The following is a 20,791-nucleotide window of genomic DNA, read 5'->3' as shown; positions in this document are numbered from 1 at the left end:
GGCTTGTCAATTTTTTTTTTTCTAAAGCTACTTTTTATGGCATAAACTTTTAATCTAAATCCTTCAGGTCATTGGGTCTTGACACTCAAAATCTAGACTTTTGAAACTCGGAAAAAGTTTTCTCTCAAACTCTCTTTTCTGCTTTGAATTTCACAATTCCATTTTAAGTCTCAAAAGTCATGGATAACTAACTCATATTTTTCTGTGAATTTATCTCATAGCATCCTTACTCTGAAGCAATGGATGCCAAATGAATGAATAAGTGCATGGGATAGAAAGGAAGTAGCAAGTATAAACAAAAGAAAGCATTTCTTAATACATCAAAATATTATCTCACCACAAATGGAAGCTGCCTTAAACCTTGAGCTAGTTTCTTCTTAGTTGCCAGGCTTAAATTTGAGAGACTGACTGTACAAATATACAATGGCGAAGGCCACATGGCAATAGAACTCTGACCCATCACACTGGAAGCAACAAACCAGAGAAGCCAAATCGCCTCTGCCACCATCGGCCCAAAATGGTTGGGATTTGGACAATGACCCCCAGCTCTCCAATTCCTTACCGTACTTCCCCTTTCCAACTTGGGACCAACTAGAGAAAGCCCAATATGCTCCCCAAATTAATCACATAGGATGTCCTGCTTCCAGTTGGTCCCCACCTTCTGGTTAGCCCTCAGTTTCTCCATGCCAAAAGTCTTCAATCAGAATATACCTGAAGCCTTTTATTTTCCACTATAAAGCTCTCCCACCCACATACCTGCCTTTGAGTCTCTGCCAAATGCAGGTGATGGTGGCTGACTTCTGGCCCTAGATAAACAGGCTTTGCTTGTTTTCCTTTGGGTGATCTTCATTTATTTCCACTGGCTTTACTACACATAAAGCTGTTATATTCAGACATACACATTGATAGTGGAGCTTAACATTTCTTTTTGAGCATAGCGATGCTTGGAGTAAATAAATACGGGGCTTTGATGTCATTTTAATTCAGTGGATACAAATTAAAAATTATAACTCAAATTAATCTTTTCCTTGAATTGATAGGTAGTGGTATGCTTGCCTCAATGGGTACTGTTGAAATGTTCTTGAAAGTGTATATAAAAATCTCATTTTTATAAGTTAAAATTGTAACATTCTAGCAAATTACTATTAAAAGGGACATGGGTGAGGGGCGCCTGGGTGGCTCAGTTGGTTAAGCATCTGCCTTCAGCTCAGGTCATGATCCCAGTGTCCTGGGATCGAGCCCCGCATCGGGCTCCCTGCTCGGCGGGAAGCATGCTTCTCCCTCTCCTACTCCCCCTGCTTGTGTTCCCTCTCTCGCTGTGTCTCTGTCTGTCAAATAAATAAATAATTAAATCTTAAAAAAAATGGACACGGGTGTACATCATACTGAAAATGAAGAACACTGCTATTATGTAGGTGATTATTCCTCATGTGTCAGGTTTCCTTAAATTGTCACATAACTCTGTTCGTCTGTACATATAAACCTAAGGCTATTGTAAAACAATAATGATTCTCAAAAGAGCAGATAATACATATTTGTCCAGAGAAACTTGTGCAGTTTTATTTTTAGTTCACTTTAATAGATAATATGTAGTTACAACAACAGTACTTCAAAATGTAACTTACTATTCTCATTTCACGTATGAGGAAATGAAGACTAAGGTAAAATCACTTGCTCAAGCCCTCACTAAAGAAATGAAGCCCCTTATTGTCCTGCAAAGAACCTTGAGTCTGTTTGAAGCTACTAGCTGAGGAACTTCTTATATACCTGCGACCGAAAAAAGACCCTCATTCTTCTGGGAAAGTCATGGTCTTCCCTTTGACACCATGGCAAAGAGGACAAGAATGTTTTTGGAACAGCAAGGAGGAAGGGGATCCCCACTCAGGGGTGTGCCTGGCTGTGTTAACCTGGTGTTTAATGGCAGAGCTACTGATGGCCAGATGACCCCTATATACAAATAACGGAGCCAGGAAGAAACTCAGGCCTTCCCACGCAAAGGAAGGTTTCTTGACCCTGTGCATCTGTCCACATTGTTTTTTTTGTGTGTGTGACAGGACAGATTTTATTGAGCCCTTCAGCCCCTAGTTCTCTTTCTCCCACACAGTCTTGGCTCCCCGGAGACGCCTGGTCCGGCCGGCAGCAATAAAACCCACTTTGTGGCCAGCAGGGGCATCTCCATGGATAACAGAAGGTTTGCCGATGTGCTGGCGGTTGCCACCTCCAAAAGGATGCTCCACAGAGTTCACGGCCACACCCCGCACACGTGGCCAGCAATTCCTCTTTGCCTTATGCTTGTGGTAGGCACGGCCAGTCTTCAGAATGGGCTTGTCAATGTGGCCACCTCCAGCCACCACACCGACCACAGCTCTGTTGGCTGAAGAAATGACCTTCTTTGAGCCTGAGGGCAGCTTCACTCGGGTCTTCTTGGTCTCTGGGTTGTGGGAGATGACCGTGGCATAGTTTCCAGAGGCTCAAGCCAGCTTGCCCCAGTCACCAGGCTTCTCTTCCAGACAGCACACAATAGTGCCCTCGGGCATAGTGCCCACCCGGAGCACATTGCCTATGTTGAGCTGGCAGGTGTGGATGCCCTCGGCGGTAATGAACAGCTCCGTCTGCGTCTTAAACCTGTACAGATCCTGGAAGACGACCTTGGTAAGGGGTGCACCGCGGCCCGGGTCGTGCATGATGTCCTTCACAATGCCCTTGATGTAGCAGACCTCAGACCCTTGTAGCCTACTCCAGTTTCTCTATCACATTGTTCTTTTGTCATCTCTCTGTATCCAAAATTACCTTCTCTATTGCTTGTTTGCTTGCTTATTGTCCCCTCCCCAGGCTATAAGCTTTCTGAAATTTGAAAAATTACCTGTTGTGTTTGCCGCTAGATCCCAAGCACCCAGAACAGTGCCTGGAATATGCAGGGCCTCAATATACATAGTTGTTGAATAAATGAATGAATAAGTCATGAATCCTAAGAGAGAATATGATGACACATATGTGCCTATTCCCTAGAAAAAAATCAACTGAATGTTTTATATATGATTTTAGGAGTTTCCAAAGCTCTGGAAGCTCACCTGTAGACCCCTGGTTAAAGCTCCTGCATTATAGTTAAGCTGTTTCATAATGTTCTTTTTGAAATTGATTTTGAATTTCCATTCTCTGAAATTAAACATGAGCATGAACTTTGAAAGCATGTTTTAGGTGGCATATAACAAATCACAGGCCCATTGCTGCTCATTGATTTTGAATAAAAAAGATCCCTGATATTTACATTAATTGATCCTAATGACCATATTTCATTCAATGAAGATGTCTTGTGGTATATGTTAAATGCTCCCCCATATCCAGTTCTCCTTTCCTGTGGGGAACATGGGAGAATTAAATTTCCCAGCTTCCCTAGCGGCTGGGCAGAATCATATGATTAACTCTAGTCAGTGGATTGGAGGCAGAAGTGACATATGACCCTGCCAGGCTGGAGCATTTAACTGCTGGTGAGAGATCCTGCAGGGTTCCATCTTCTTCTAGAGCAATGGCTGTGGAAACACATGGTGGCATGGAGGTGCGATGCCAAGACCTCACACGGAGGACAGTTGCTCTGGAGAGTCACACAGACCTTCAGGAGACTTTTGTGAGCAAGGAGTAGAAATGTTTGTTGCTTTAAGTCCTGAGATTTTCTGATTTGCCATTGCAGCATAACCTAACATAACCAACTACACCACTGATTGGAGAATGTGCTATTATTTTATGGAGTATTGAGGGGTGGAAAAAGCTGTCATTCATAATTGTAAGAAATCATTGTAAGACATATTACAATCTCAGAGGTGTGAAAATGTAAAAAAAATCCATGGGGCTTAGATTACATCAAATTCAGATTATTAAAAGGGGCTCATTAAGTCAGGTTATCGTAGTATCAAGAACTCCGTAACTAGAGTTGGACAGAAAGTTACAGACTCAAATCCTGATACTTAGTAGCTTGTGACTTAATAACTTAGCTTGTGTAAGCCTTAGTTTCCTCATTTGTGAAATAGGGATAACAGTAAAAGGTGCCTCATAAGATTTTGTAAATATTAAATGAGGTAGTTTTTACAATGTGTTCAGCATAGTAACTACCCCACATATTTTAGTCCCATATTTGGTTAGACCACAGAGCTTATTCAAGATGAGCATTAATTTCAAACAATATACAGTAAAGTCTCTTTGTAAGTTTGTTATTATGTCATACAAATCAATCAGCAAATATTTATTCATTCCTTACCAGGCATGAAGACTGGGCCTCTGAGTTAGGTGTTCTTAGAGACAACAAAGAAGCAGATCTAGAGGTTAAGAGCCCAAAGCACACCATCCTGGGGTTTTCCTATCTTCTCTCTGTTGTATTTTCCAGGTGAATTTGGTTTGAATGAATATCAAGAGAAGCCTTGAAGAGTAAAAGTCACAAAAATACACCTGAGAAATGTATGAAAAAGGTCATTCCTATACTTTTCTTGGTGACTGTCAGAGGTAGTAAAGGGAATATTGAAGACTATTTCTATGTCTAGGGCCTTGACTGGTGGTGTGTGTGTGTGTGTGTGTGTGTGTGTGTATGTGTGTATGAACTGGTGGCTGGAACATAATGGTAAGTCATAGTAGGAAAGAGTGGCTTTTTTGAGATATAGGAGATTGTTCCTACCTACATAGGGTTATAGTCCAACAGACTGTATAAAATTATCAACAGAAAAAAAATAAAATTATCAACAGAACATTATTAGACTCATGATATGTCCAAATTCATAAAGCAGCAACTCTTGTTATAATTGTCTTCATATATAACACATTTGAAGAAACCTAAAACTTGCCATTAACAAGGTATAACAATCATTAGTTCTGAAGTTCATTCTGGACTAAAAGTTCCCTCACACATATTATATGGGCTTTCATTCTGTCACTGAAGATATGCATCATGGATTCTAGGACAACATTCTCACCTCAGTTTTTCTGGAGGACATATGACTGTGAAAGGACAGGTGGCTGATTAATATCACTATTTTTATTAAACGAGCCAGTGCAGAAGAAGAAATTTTCTTTAAAGGAAGTATAGCTGCCTCTAAATATAACTCTGGGCTACAGTTCACCTTTTCTGTTTATTCTTAACTTGTGAAACTGTATCTTAGGACTTCGGGTATATAACCTGTTATTTGATATCCAGTGAACAACAGTGAATCGACTGTAATATTTCTGGAACCAAAGGAAACAGAGGGGACTTAAATATGTTTTCAGAAGACAAAAAGCTTCCCTTTGTGTATACTTTACAACATATGTTTCCACCGGTTTAGAATATTCAAAAGTAAAAAAAAAAAAAAGTTTCTGACTACTCATTAAAGACCAAGAGGACAAAACAGAAAACAAACTGCCTCCAACCCACATATTATCAGATGTTTTGGATGAAATTCAGAATGAAAAACCAAAAGACCCACTCTTCATCTCTTCCTACTGACAACAGCATTAGGATGCTATTCTTCACTGAGAAATACACCCACTTTCACACTTTGGGGGATCTTGTGTTATTGTTCTAGGAAAGGGGGGGAAGCGTGTTGGTGCAAACAGGACTGGGCTCCTCTCCTCATTCTTGCTGCCAGGGTCATTGTTGGTCATTTGTGGGCTACTACTGGCTTCAAGACTTCCCAGAGGACTTGGGTTCACACCTGTGTATACCTGGGTACATTCCCAGAGGTTGCCGGAAAAATCTTGAATAAAGGGACGCCTGTACCACAGAGCGCTCCCTAAAAACTCAGCAATCCTCCTCTCTTGACTTTTTCTGCCCCAGATAACCGCCCCAGGATCTTGAACATTTTTTCCGGGCAAATGTTTTGCTTGGACCTCTTGCAGGAGCAGAGTCTGATTCTGCCTCGTTCACTCTGGCCTCCTGGCTCGCCTGGGATCCAGCGAGCCAGGCAGAGTAGGGTGCGGCTCCCCCCCCTTCCCCGTCCCTCCACACAGGGAAGAAAAGAGGCGAGGGGAGGTGTTCAGCTTTCTTGGACACACTCCCAAGTATTTGTAATTTGGCATTTACGAAACAAAATAATGCTAAGATGCAAAATAGCCACCTTGGAGGTGCCTAGTCCTCCCGAGTACGTCCCCAAATATCTCTAATTCGACGTTCAAGAAACAAAACAAGGCTAAAATTCAAATTAGGCAATGTGATACCCAGAATGAGCCTCATTTGACAGGCCAAACAGATTTTAATGGAAAGCTGACTCATATTCCCCAAACCGATTCATTCAATCTTTAAGTACTTAAAAAAATTGTGTAATTTTAAGTTCCACCACTGTTATAATGAACACTCCATAATATCAAGCAGTGGAACAATGGACACCCCCATATCGCATTGTGTCAGGTAATTACGAAGTGTCGCGGCGCGGGAAAGCGAAGAGGGGAACGTCAATGTGTCCCCTGCAGCGCGTACGTGCATCCAGGGCTGCGTATCTTACGGAAGCTTCATCAAACCGCTAACGCCAGTGCCTCCCAACCCAGAGAGCGACGAACGCAATCCGCGCTTGGCTGGCCCCAGGCGTGGACCGAGAGGGCCCAAGCGTAGGCGCGAGAGCTCAGGGGGAGCGATCACGGCTGGGGGAGAGCAGCCTGGCGCAGGGAAGTCGCGGTGAAGTGTCGCCGGGCGGTGTAGGGAGGGTCCCGTCGGGCGGGGCGAGGGCAGCCAGCTCCCGGAGGATGGAACCCTACGCGGGACCCTGCGCTCCCAGCAGCACCCAGTGCTTTTGAGGTTAAGCCCAGGGCACTGGAACAAGGGCGCGCACGGGGTCACAGGGTAAAGCTGTTACTTTGTAGTGAGACACTGTGTGTGTATGTGTGTGTGTGAAAGAGAGAGAGAGAGGGAGAGAGAGAGAGAACTGGAGGGAAAAGAAAGAAGAAAGAACAGGGGGCTGAGGGCCGAGATGTCCTACTTCTAAGTGGTTCATTGAGAGGCAAAGCGGTCTTGCCAGCGCAGTCGTAGCCCGCGCCGCGTTGGGGACCCGCAGAGCGGACGCAGGGACCTCTCCAGGGGGCCTCCCGCCTCCACGCGCCCTTAGGTGGCCCCCGGAGGGGAACACTGTCCTGGCAACTGTGGCGGGGGGGGAGGTCAGGGCTGTGGTTTCCTTCCCGCAAGACCCCAGAGCTCGGATCCGCAGGCGTCGAGCGCAGTCTGCTTTCCCCGGGGCGGGGGTGGGGGGCTGGGGAGGAAATCGACCCTCTTGCAACTCGACCTCGGGTCCCCGTGCCCTCCCACCGCCCAACCTCCTCCCTTCACCCCCACTCATTTTTTTCTCTCAGCAGCTTCTAGGACGGGCTCAAAAGCCAACTCCAGACCCACGCGAGCCCACATCACTGAGCTAAGGAGAACAGCTGGGGTCGGGGCGGCCCCGGGGGGCCGTCTCGCCGAGGTGGCAGCCGCGAGGGGCGCCGTGTCCCGCCGGTGCCCGCCGCGGATGAGCAAGCGGCCGCGAGCAGCCCCCGAAGCCGCGCAGCATCCGCGTATTCAGTGACGGTGGAAGCCACGCCCGCTCCGGAGCCGGGGGCCGTCCTAGCCCCCCCACCTTTCCCCCTCCCTCCCGCCCCCTCCCTGCCCTAGCTCTCCCCCGCCCCCTCCTCCCCGCGCCGTCCCCCGGCCCGCCCCCGGCTCGGCTCGCGGGAGGCGCTGGGCGCCGGGGCTGGCGCGCTCTCCCGGGCGCACACACACATCCACGCACGCACGCCCAGAGCAGCTCTCTCCGCGCCCGGCCCTCGTTCCCCTCGCCCATGCAGACGGACAGAGCGACGGAAGATGGCTGACGACTCCACGGGGCACCGAGGATGCAGCCCGGCGGCGGCGGCGGCGGCGGGAGCGGCAGAAGCAGCGGCGGCGGCAGGGGCAGCGGCGGCGGCGGCGGCGTTGGCGGCGGCGGCGGCAGCGGCAGCGGGAGCAGGAGCGGCGGCGGCGGCGGCATCCCCGAGACTCCTCGAGCTACCTTTCCCTCTGACAGCCACTGACGTTCTCCGCCGCTAGAAGAGACCCCGCTTCTCCGGCGCCCGCCTGCCCTCCCCCCTCCCAGCCCCAGCCCCAGCCCCGCCAGCACCGCTACCTCCGCCAGCATTGCCACCATCAGCACCACCTCCACCGCCACCACCGCCACCACCGCCACCACCACCACCACCACCACCACCACCACCGCCGGCGGCGGCAGCAGCCATTTCATCTCCACAGAAACCAGACACAAAAACATGGCAGAAATGGAGAAAGAAGGGAGACCTCCGGAAAATAAAAGGAGCAGGAAACCGGCTCACCCAGTGAAAAGAGAGATCAATGAGGAAATGAAGGTATTTTTGGACTTCGGGGCTGGAGAGACTGAGCTCTTTCTTCCTCCCGCTCCCTTTGGGCCGTTGTAAGGATTTGGGGGGCACGGGGAGCGCTTGTCAGTTTCTGTAGGATGCCCAGAAAGCCTCAGCTCCTCCTCCAGGTGCAAAACCGAGGCCAACTCGCGGGCTGCATCCCCGAGATTTGCCTACCTCCGATTTGATGGGGGCGGGGGGGGGGGGGACGGCCGGGAAACCACATACTATTTAACCTTATAAACCCCAGGTTGGCACAGGCGCGTTTCAGTGGGAGGGGACCGGGGGCCCAAGTGGCGGGTGGACATGGTGAGGAGGCTTTCCTAGTCGGCGGTGTAGTTTTTCCCCCTCTCTTCGGGAACCATTCCTCGGATGCCTCCAAAGTTAAGGAGCTGCCGGGCCACGGAACCCCGGGAGCGCTCGATTCCACCCTTCCCTCCAGTTCATCTCCCCGCTCCTCGATCCCGCTTCCCCCCAACTAGCCAGCTGCGATGGTGTGAAGAGGCTGTCAGTGTCCCCGCAAGTGCGGCCCCAGCGGTATGGGGCTGGGTACCGTTTTGACCGCCGGCTCGCCCTGCCCGCCCCTGTCCGCTCCTCTCCCTCGGCTGCCTCCGCCTCCCTCTCGCCTTGGCGTGCTCCACTTCACAGTTGAGCAGACCCGGGCTAGCCCGGCTGAGAGATAACTGTCTGAGGGGCGGCCTTCCAGAGCGCCTGCCCATTGTTCGGAAAGGCCAGCCCGGAGTCCTTTCGGCGAGGCTGGGCTCCCCGCCAGGCCAGCGGTGCTCCAGAGGTGGTGAGCGCAGCAGCCTGGCGCTCCAGCTGTTCGCGTTGGAGCGATTGCACAAGAGTACCGCTCAGCTCCGGACCCCCCCCACCCCCCCCATCAAATCGGAGTTTTTCCATGAAGTTGAAGCTTTTGCCTGGCGAGGGTTTTATTCTGTGTTGATTTCACGAGTCTTTCTGGATTTCAAAAAATATATTTTTTTTTCTTTCTGTGAATTACAAACAAGTAGCAGTTTTCAGGGGGACTTTAGTTTTCATTCTGCAGCCGTCCTGGTGTTCCCCATCTTCTGCATAGAATTCGAAACACTGCCATCTGACTTGGTCAGGTTGGGGAAGTTTGTGTTTAAAAGACAGACTGGATGAAAATGGCATGCAACTAAATAAAATTTATCGCTTTTGATGCTTTCTTGCTTAGAACAAGCATATTCTATGAGGGTGCCTTCTGGGAAGCCCCCGTTCAGAAAGGAGCACATGGATAAGACTTGTTATATGAGTACCTAGGTGCATGTGTTTAGCTTTCCTTTCCACCGGAAAATGTCTGTAGCAATCTCGATTTGGAGATTAGAGTTTTTATTTCTGGGTGAGGAACTTTGTGCCTGAAAGCATGAGGGGCAGCATCAATCAGTCCAAGGAGAGTTAAGGAAGATTTGCCTTGGAAATCAATGCCATTCCTTCCGATGGAAACCACCGTTGAATTCAATGATAGTTTTTAAAAAGAGAGACCAGTAGGAGTTGTTGTCTTACAATGGGGGTGGAATTCAAACAGTCTACAATAACCATTCTTTCTCGCTTACCCTTTCCTCCTGTCTTGCATTTCCAGATTACTTTTCCATTTCATTTTAAATTGGGGGGTGGAGGAAGAGGAGAGAAGGGAAGCCACTAGGAAATCACAGTGTGCACTGGCCCTTTAAAACACAGCCTAATGTGATCTATATGGATGGCAGCTTTTAAGTTTCATAGGTTCTAGAATTACAAATTAGCTAATTTTAATCAAAACATGTGAAATGTTATCCCGGCTGGATATAAAGGCTGACTGTGCTCAATGCTTGGGGCTCGAGTTGTTGACTTTGGCTGCGGGCGCACTCCGTGGTTTGGGAGATAGTTGTCCTTCTACAGTATAACAGATGTTTGTCTGAACTGGTGAGGAAGAAACAAAAACAACATTGTGTGAAGGGGAAAAATTACACAATTTTTAGCCAATGCTTCAGGACTAAGTATGGTATTAACCTTCGTGCGCAGAATTTCCTCTTTTTAAAATGTTATTTTTCTTCCAAATCACCACCTACTATTTGAAGTTTTAGTCCTCCTCATTTCTGTGCAGAGTAGCATTAAATAAGAAGTTTTACGCAGCAAATAATTCAGTCGCCTGGAGCACTGGTATTTTCTGTCTGGTTTGGACCCATGTATGAGAGATCCCGGCGGAAATCTTCAGTCATGTCAGTGCACACCATGCCAATAGGCATGAATTCCCGTTTCTAGTGGAATTGTTTTGTAGGTATTCCTCTAATAGAAGAGCACCCAAAGTCCTCATCTGAAAAGTAATTTCTCAGAGTCAAACAGTGAAAAGGTTATTTTGAACTCATTACTATGTTTTCTGCTTTTAATATTAATAACCACATGAATAAAACCCCTCCTTTAGCCTCATCATATTATTACTCCTCCTTGTCCGCAAACCTACAGTGTAGAGTAACATAACAAGTTGGTTGCCCTGTATAAAAATATGTGCAACAAAATGTCACCGAGAACACAATGTGGCCTTGTGCAGCTTCATATCGGCGCTGCTGGAGCGGCCTGGCTGTGTTTGCCTTCATCTGAACGGCTTTCATCTGGACCAGTGTAAACTAAACCCTGGTAAGTAATCACTGCCCGGCAGAAAGAAAGGAATGTATACAGCCAGCGCGGCCTAAGCTGTAAAAACGGAAACCTGAGCCCCCACCGAGGATCACATATCAAGGCTTGAAGGTAGGGGAAATGAAAGGGGGAAAGAGGAGAGAGCGAATGGAAAAGTCAGCCTGGGAAGTAGAGGATCAGGAGAAGGCCCCCCTTAGGGAGATTTGGCTCAGGGATTAGGGAATTTTATCATGGTGTACAGTGACCTACTCAGGTTTCGACACTGGTTGGATCAAGTTGCTTCTCTGTGAGCTGAAAGAAAAAAGACTGGTGTGTATGTGATTTTTTTTTTTCCCCCTTCGGGTAATAGAAAGGACATTGGTACAAGTGTCTATTTTAAGTACAGCAAATGCAGGACACTGAGAATGAGCAACAGAATCACCTCATCAGGAGGCTTTCTTCAAGATCTCCTAATTGAGATAGTTACATATTTATTTAAAAATGGCCGGAGAAGACAGACTGGCTGAGGTTTAGCTGACACCAGTAATGGCATTGGAGATTGTCTTCATGTGGCTGGGAGCTAATGTTGGTCGCTGTTTCACTAGATCAGATATTGCGTTACATTTTCGTTATCACTGGTTTAATGTGCATGGCAGTTGTAACAAATTTAAATTTGATACAATATAATTTTGTGTGTGAAAAGTACATGACTTGGCATAGCTTGCTTATAGTGTAGTGAAAATATCTTCCAGTAGAAATGCTTGCCTTGTTATGACCTTTACAATGTTTCCTTATCTTTCCTTTTCTTCTTCCTCGCTTCATCCTGGTTTTTCTTGATTAAAGAGACTTGTTACTTTACTGTATTTATAATCAGTATGCCTAATTTAATTAGTGACCAGTAGAGATGATTTTTAAAAATTAGATGGCGATGCAATTTACATTTTGACTATTTTTGGTTTCTAAAGTAAGTATTGTGTTTGTATCTAATGAAGATATATGTCTTCAATATACTGTTAGCTCATATGTATCATAATAAATGGATCTTAGGAGGGAATCCCAACATATAGAAGGGCTAATTCATTTTAGGAGTTCATCTGGAGCATGGTAGATATAATATAAAAAGTAGTTTGTACTACTGGATGTGTGAATGTAAATACACGTGTTAAGTGTAAATGTAGTTGTACTTAAGGGTATGCATTTTGCATACATAGATCTTAATGAACATGATTAGTGGCTACCGAACAGCGATGCAACTCAAAAAAACCACACTATGAGTAGAGGTAATGAGTCAGATTTTTATCTTTTAAAGTGCTTTGACAAAACCAATGTGATTAGATCAAGCACTCTGCCCTGGAAACTTTCCTAAACAAACCATAATTAATGCATTTACAATGTTATTTCTCTATCAATTGTTAAACTACAGGATACTCTGAATTACATGTCTTAGGGTCTCCTTTACTGAAGAATTTTTTTTGTCTATAAATATTCCCTGTAAGTAATTTGTACTTAAAATTATGCTTCAGTCCTGATGCCTACAGTTAGAGTCAGGCACATCTGTTAGAGTTTAGTAGTAAACTCACCACAAGATTTGCTAATTTGGTTTCTGATGGTCTACATTTGGCATTAAAAAATGACCTGTGTCAACAGCATAGACAATAAACCAAGTTGCAGAGCCAAGTTGGTGAGTGCAGTGAGATAAATTGGTTTCCATTTAAAAAAAAGAGAGAGAGAAATCACAATGTGGAAAAGTCAGCATGTTCAGGGTTGAAATCAGCTCATTACTAAAACAGGTATATTTTAAGTTTTGCTGCTGAAACTCCACCCTAATGTCAGACACAGTCTCAGGAACCTAGAAAGTGGGCTCAGGACAGATCTCACCTTGGCATTCACAAATTATGTGAGACCTCGCTGCTGAGTAGTAGTGGCCTCAGGTGTGCCACGTGGCAGGGCTGGGGACTAATGTTAGCTGGGACATGGTCCTTACTGCTTGGAAGCTGGAAAAGGATGTTCCTGAGCCCACCAGCTTTTTCCTCCACATTGCTCTCCGTTGTCCTGCTCAAGGCTCCAGTCAAAATCCAGTAAGATAGTTGTGGGAGGGCACAGAGTGCTATGAATTCTCCTCTGTTCAAACCAGGGTTTTCTGAAAAGTGTCTCTTTCTCTGTCTGTGAACCTGTGAGTGTGATAGCGCAAGATTCTCTAAGCCTTATACAACTCGCAGGTTCCAGAGACGAGGAAATGGAAAGGAACCACTCCACTTCCTCCCGAATCTGAAATAAACATTTGAACTAGAAGAAAATGAGTCTGACAGACTCATTCCCTTCTCCGTTTCCTGCCTCCATGCTTGCCAAGCACTGCTCTGAGAAGCCAAGCCCTGCTCTCCTTGTGTGAAAGGCAGACTCATAGAAACCAAGAGGTAACAGTTTTTAAAGGAAAGTCCAAAACAGGGCCTCGAAAAGGGCAAATATCAGTGAGCACAAGTGACTGAAAAAAGGGGAGTTGCAGGGAGAGAGAGTGTCTTGTTAAGGTGACTGTACTTTTTTTTATCTTGTAGGCAAGTGTCCTTGTCATTAAGAGTCTTTATACTTCTCTTTCTTTAAAAAAATTATTAGAAGTAGTAGAAGGCAGAATATTTAAAAAGCTCTGAGGTCTCAAACTTCCTCTTGTGGAATGGGAAGTCAGCCACCCTTACACTCGCAAGCTAATAAGATTATTGAATATTTTCCTAAAAGAGAAGGGATATTACTAGGTAGAATGAGAAAAAAAATAGGGCACTTTGTTTTTGATGGTGCCAATTGAAATATGTAAATAGACATGAAAGAATATGGTAAGATTTTCTGAATGTATATTTTAGGATCTGTAGACTGATGGGTGTTAATATCTCTTATATAACCAAAGGGCTGTGGAACTCTGTCCTGTCTGAAGGCAAGTGGCTTTGGCAGGGACAGAAAGACAATGTAACAAGTCCTGGTGATTTTTAGGGCAGTTCTGCAGCTGTGATTGGACACAGCTGCACAGAGCCGCACACCTGCCTTGCTTGCCACAATGTTAGCCTCAGGGCTGGAATCCACAATTTCACAGCATTTGCTTGACCTTTTTGAGGACATTGGATGTCCTGGCCACAGATTAAAATGTGGGGACATAATTGTCCGCTCCATGTCACAACAAGACAATAGAGCAATATAGGTTTTATATGTGGAAACACACAATTTTGGTTTCATATTCCAATTATATGGATATCCCATTTAGAATCTATCAATAAGAGAACGAGACTTTCTCCATGGGGCTGCTCCAGGCCGGAGTTGGATTTTAGTGTTATGATGGGTCTTCTGCCCTTAGAACTGCATTGTAATCATTGTGTTGTGGCCGAGAACAATGCTACAAAATGATCCAAATGGAGTGCAGTGACCATCTTTACAGGATCTCAAGATGAAAGGCTGTAGTTCAGGTGAAACCATCAAGGCTCAATGGGTACTCTTGTGTAAATCCAACCGCTCTTATGATTCCATGCATGTGGATAGCCCACTAATGGGTCATCTGTGGGAAGTGGCTCATCCTTAGGACACCATCTGATCTGGTGTGATCATGAATGTGGAAGTATTTTGTAATCTGTAAAGGGCTCTTAGAGTATTTCTTCTGCATTATTTAAATTTTACCTTCCGACTTTCTTGCAGAACTCTAAAATAAAACTGATTCACCTATTTGGGATAGGTGACATGTTGGCCTGTGTTAAGACAGATGACTTGGACCCAACTTTAGGCCCAATGTGGGGATAGAACTCAAAACTGACTTGTAATCAAGTTCAGTTCTTACGTCTGCAAAAGAAATCAGCTCTCTTCTGCAGATTGCTCTCTCACCCCCCTTTAAAATCTCAATTAATGAGTTCAATGACGCTTAATAGAAATCTACCTCAGAACACATGGAGATGAAAAGGGAGGTAAAATATTTTCCAAAAATAACCATCATTCTATCATTCATAATCTCAACCAGCAGAGATACTAGCATTTTTTCCGCCTACCTTATACATTGTTTAGGATCGGGGGTTTCCTTTTCCTTTGAAAGTATTTCTCATAGGCTTCACTTTCATGGACAATGTGTGTCAGAATGTTTTGAAGTTAAGTCATGTAACTGACAGATCCTTTTTATTGTCATTAGGACTGTGCATGCGACTGACATGGTTGTCTATGAGAAGACTGTGTTAGTTTTTAATTAAAATGATTTATTTTTATAAAAATACATGGACATGATAGAAGTGGTAGAATAAGCAATACAAATAAGCTAAAAGAAAAACAAAGCCTGTAATTTTCCCACGCAGACACAATAACTATCAACATTTGATATATGTCTTTTAATGCCCTTTTCTATGTGTGATATATAGTATTTTTTAAAACAAAAATGGTCTTACAGTGTACTATCCTTCCTTTAAAAACAATATATTGTTAATAGCTTTTCAAGGCAGTAAAAATTTATCTACAGTGTATATTTTATTGGCAAAATAGTATTCCATTTTAGTCATTCCATGACTAAGCTGTAATTTATTTAGCCAGATTCCTATTGTTTGGCATATAGTTTGTTTCTAAGAAAAAAACACCGAGATAAACATTCCTGAACATGCATACTTTTGCGCTCATTTCCTTAGAATAGTTCCTACAGTGCTGAGAAATAAAATTGCTGAATGAAAGGGTATGTACATTTTTAAAGGCTTTTACTGCATACGGTCAAATAACCCTTTCTAAAAGTTGTATCAATTTAAATTTTCAATACTAGGAGACTGCTCATTAACACTGGATATTACAATTCTTTTAACTTGCACATACTTATTTTTAGAATCAGTTTCCCTGAAATTTATTTGATCATTTCTCTGTATTTATACACTTAAGAAAATATTTGTGAATGTATTCAAATGTACTAGCACATTGACTTGAGTATATTCTAAATGCTAGGCATTGTCCTAGGTGAGGCATGGGGGAAATAAAGGGTTTCTGCCCTTTGGGTAACTTACAGTGTATTTGGGATAGGTGACATATTTTACCAAAACTGGGACTTGGAGTGAAAATTGGGATTATGTTTGTGGGGAGAGAGAGGACATGGCTTTTCCCTAATTTGAATGAATGATTGGGAGCTCTCTGAAAACTTTCTGCTCTCTTGGTTAGGATACAAAGTTGAAAGCATGTCAGCATTCAATTTTATGAGAACTGGTAAGAAAGAAATCAGTGATACGTACCTATATTTTAAAGATTTATTTATTAATTTGAGAGAAAGAGAGACAGCACACATGAGTGCTTGGTGGGAGGGGCAGAGGGAGAGGGAGAGAGAATCCTAAGCTGACTCCTCACTGAGCGCAACTGGGATCCTGGGGGCTCAATCTCACACCCCCCCCCCAGGATCACCACCCCAGCAAAGACCAAGAGTGGGATGCTTAACTGACCGCGCCACCCAGGTGCCCCGGTACCTACCTATATTTTAAAATCTCTTTGGTGTTTTCAGAATAAAATCCTTAGTCCTTTTCAAAGACCTTGAAGGACTTGCATTTCAGAAGTATTGTGAGAATTTGTAATTACTGCAATTTTCAAAGTGTCTTGAAGTTAACTCTTTTTATTTACCGGTAAAATGTTCAATGAAAAATCATTTAGACTGAACTTTGACTTTTGTATAGTACCTCCGGGTAAATAAGGAGAGAATCTAATGAATGTCCTGGGAATTAAGTTTCAACAAAAATATATTTTGCCAGTATCAAAAGAACTCAGAAGGAATGGGGAAATAGTAAAATTTCCAGCCTTTCCATCATCTTTCTGTGACCTATTTTTTTTAAATTCATGCTTTCAGACTAAATGTTAGGAATGTCTTTTTTCCTTAGGACCCCTGGAATTGAGAGAGGGGAATTGGAGAGGGTAAGGAAGAAATATGGGGGGTAAATATTAAAAGTACAAAGCAATTAGGGGTGCCTGAGTAGTCGACTCAGTCCATTAAGCGTCTGACTCTTGATTTCAGCTCAGGTCATGATCTCAGGATTGTGAGCTGGAGGCCCGTGTTAGTTCCCTGTTCGGTGGGGAGTCTTCTTCTGTCCCTCTCTCTCTTTCTCTCTCCCTCTGCTCCTCCCCCTGCTCATGTGCTCTCTAAATAAATAAATAAATAAATAAAATCTTTTAAAAAAAGTACAAAGCAATTAGAATCAGATCCAATGCCCCAAAATTATAAAATGAGAAGATTAAATTTCAACAGTGACTTTTGAACACCCCCCCCAACAATACAAATAATTAAAGAGAATAGAGGCCAATGATCAATTCCGAAAGCAAGTTAAGTGAAGTTTCAACATAGGTAGATAGACGCCCCAGTTGGAAAGCTCTTTATACGCGATGTTGACATCCTGTAGTATGATTTCTTTGCAACTCTTTGATTGGTCCAAGGAGGTAGTTTCTTTGGAATTGCTGACACATTGGACTATACGGAATTGATCGTAGAAAGAGGCCTGGTATAAGAATCAGAAGATCTGTATTTTTGTTTTGACTTTATTGGGTGATGTCTCATGCCTGTCATTTACTTTCTGGGTGCTCTTAATTTTCTGTTGTAAAATGAGGGTATCATACAGGTTCATCAGAAGTTTATTGTGGAAATCAAATACCCAACTTACAGGGTTATTGAAAGGAACAAGAGAGTTAAAGGATGTGGAAACACTGTAAAGGGCTGTAAGAGTGTTAGACATTATCATTATAATTATAGTGACCTATTTTCCAAACCCAAATTGGACCACATGGTATGAGAGAGGATTTTTGTGCCACTTCCAAGGGTGAGAGGCAGTCTGCAAAATGCGATTCAGATGCCAGAATATTGAAATTTCTGGCACAATTTTCATGGTTTATGGGAGCAATGATAAAATATTTGAAATAGTAACTCTTCAGTAAAGTTTATGATGTGTGATCATGATAATTATGATATTTCTTTGCAAAAGGTACTTAATTTCTTGTGTAAGTAAAAGTTCTTTGATTTTGCAGAATCTTACTGCTGGGAGAGAACTTGAGGGACTTCAGTTTCCCATTCTGTTTCTAGGACATTTGCTGGGTGAAGATTTGGGGGGAACAAATTTCAGTACCTCCCTTGGTACAGTAACCTGTCTTATTATTGAACATCTTTACCACAAAAATCTCTGTAGTTTATCACCTTTTTAAAAAAAATAACATGCATGAGAAACTTTTGTAGGAAATAAATATTTTTTTAAATAAAAAACTCCTTTTTTAAGGGTAATAATACAAAAAAAATGTGGAAAAAACAACTGCTGGAATTTTCTACCAGAAGGATTTGAAAGCCCTTATGGGCCATAAACATTGAATTTACTTCTTCTAGAGTATGTTATGTTTCTTGGATGATAACTGCAAAAATCTATTTCATTTCCTTTGGTTTAGTACCATAATGAGCCCATATGATATCTAGCATCAAATGCTACCTAGCAATTAAAAATCTTAAATTATCTATTCCTTGGGGTTCTTTGATTTCTTAATACAGTAGTGTATAAGACAGAAGTAATAGTCTTATTTCATACGCTGCAAGAAACTTTGGCATTCGTTTTTTTCTTTCTTTCATCTTTCTTCTCCTTTCATGAAAGATTTGAGTTTTATAGCTTGAAGGTTTATAAACCTTTTGTTTTCTGCTTTTGCAGGCATGTATCAAAGCATTAAGGTGTTTATTTTTATTTTCACTGACAAGAAAGGAAATGTTGTAGAGTGTATTTTCATTGACATTTATAGTAACTTGAAAATCATGGAATAGATCAAGTTCATATTGATTGTTCCATGAAGCCTCTGAGTTTTCAGCACAAACCATAAACTAAGTGATGCAGTTAAGATGCCCCAATAATATGAATTTGGTGTTAATAATCCAGTTGAGGTTTCAGTTTTTACCCTAATGTCTGAAACTTCTGGATTCCATCCCTGGGATTGGTTCTGAAAAGCTGAATGGATTTGCAGCTGGACTAAAACAAACAAATCTATATCCTTGGCTGGGAGGTTGTTCCATGAATTATGCATCTGTAGCCTTTGTGTCACTTCAGAGGTTAGACAGAACCGGAGAGAGAGGCACCCAGATACAAATGGTCTATAAAATTGGATATGGTGGCTGAGAGTTACTATGCAAAAGATTTTCTCTCTCGTTGGCACAGTTCTCTTGGAGATTCGGGTAAATAGCACACAGACCAATAGGATGGCTTGAACTTGGCTTTTAATGCTGTTGGGAATTGGCGTTTTGATGTAAGGTGTAATCCTTATCCTTGGAGCTTTCTGCTGCCAGACCACTGATGGAGGGCCTCGATTTGTGTGCTTAGCGACTGTCATTCTCTGGTCCAGGCGCTTAGCTTAGTGAAAAGAATTGGGTGTTAGGGGAGACTGACGCCTCATTAAAGGGATCTCTTTTGATTGAGTAGAGCAGCATTTAGCTGAGTCCTCCTCAGTGGTATTCCAGAAGTTGCAGAGCTTATTATACATATCGATCGTATCATCTTTGTGCATTCATGAAAAGAATGTCTATTTAAAGTGGACATGACCAGCCATCAGAGAGAATAAATGCCTCACTAAAGCTTGATATGGCTGACTGTTGGCCTTGTGGATGGTAGCACTGAATCAATCTGGCTAGATTTTTTTAAATTGCTGGTGCACTATTCTGTCACGTAGACCCAGTTGGAGCTCTGAGCTTAAGTGGGCACTAAAGCAAAGAACCTAGCATTCTGTGGGTGGTTTGAAATGCCAAGTTTGTTTTTGTGGAGTCAGTAGTGTAATATCTTTTCTTTTTTATGCAACCCCTGCTGAAATCTAAAGTCATGAAATTCAAGAGAACAGGAACTCACACGTCGAGGCTGTGCACACTCTTGGTTTAGCCTGGGTGCTTTGTTTCAGGTATATAAATTATACATCCCAGTGTAATTCGGAAATGACAGCTTCTAGGGAGAACGAGAAAAGGTTCTTTGAGCCACGGAGAAGGTTAGAATATATAGTTTTTCTAGCAAGTCTGGGAAGCTCAGGATGCCTTGCCAGATAGAGATTTTTAAAAAAAATAAATTCATTGAATATTTATGAAGCCCTTATTCTGCAGTATAGAGCCCTTCTTTTTATTTTAAAAAATTTTCCTCAGCTTCATTGAGATATAATTGACACATAACATTGTGTAAGTTTAAGGTATACAATGGGCTGGTTTGATGTATTTATATATTGCAAAATGATTACCATGTAGCCTTAGCTACCACCTCCATCCTGTCACATAGTTACCATTTCTTTTTTGTGGTGAGAACATTTAAGATGTACTCTCTTAGTAACATCTGAGTATATGATACAGTATTAGCTATCATCATGTTGTACATTTTATCTCCAAACTTGTTAATCTAATAACTGGAAATTTGTACCCTTGGACCAATATCTCCCCATTTCCCTCACCCCCCCCCAAACTCCTGGTTACTACCACTCTACTCTATTTCTCAGAGATGTTTTAAGGCACATGCAAGCATTAAGATCATTAATACAGTCTCACATCTTGTTTCCAGATCTAGCAGTTGATAAGGTCACAAAAAAATAGTCACCTGATATTAAAGCTTTAAAGCTGTCCAACTATACCCATTATTTTCACAGTTTGGTATCTATAATAACAACAATAATAGTATCTTACATTTATATATTGATTTATAGTTCATAAAGTGTTTTCAGGTGTTCTCTAAAATCTGGGCTGACTATTAACCTTAAGGTTATTTGGTACTTTTATGTTACTTGTCAGAAGACAATCATAGTGACCTTTCATTTTATGGAGAAAGAATCTGTCACTAGTGAAATTTGTAAAGCAAATTGTGCATTGATTTTTATTTTTTTAAAG

General features: G+C 43.0%; 1 protein-coding gene and 1 pseudogene across 1 annotated transcript in view; one reads left to right on the top strand and one right to left on the bottom strand.

The window, feature by feature from the left end:
* Positions 1-2,081: 2,081 nt before the first annotated feature.
* On the bottom strand, positions 2,082-3,191 carry LOC113927885 (annotated as a pseudogene).
* A 4,923-nt stretch (positions 3,192-8,114) lies between these two features.
* Positions 8,115-20,791, top strand: part of LOC113927334 (sine oculis binding protein homolog) — a 158,474-nt gene continuing 145,797 nt past the window's right edge. Inside the window, exon 1 of the mRNA XM_027603100.2 lies at positions 8,115-8,322. Coding sequence (XP_027458901.1) covers positions 8,227-8,322 — 96 coding nt within the window. The 5' untranslated portion in view covers positions 8,115-8,226. The remainder of the gene's footprint in view (positions 8,323-20,791) is intronic.

This window comes from Zalophus californianus, chromosome 7 (genome assembly GCF_009762305.2).
Source record: "Zalophus californianus isolate mZalCal1 chromosome 7, mZalCal1.pri.v2, whole genome shotgun sequence".
NCBI lineage: Eukaryota > Metazoa > Chordata > Mammalia > Carnivora > Otariidae > Zalophus > Zalophus californianus.
This window is presented reverse-complemented; position numbering and strand designations above follow the sequence as displayed.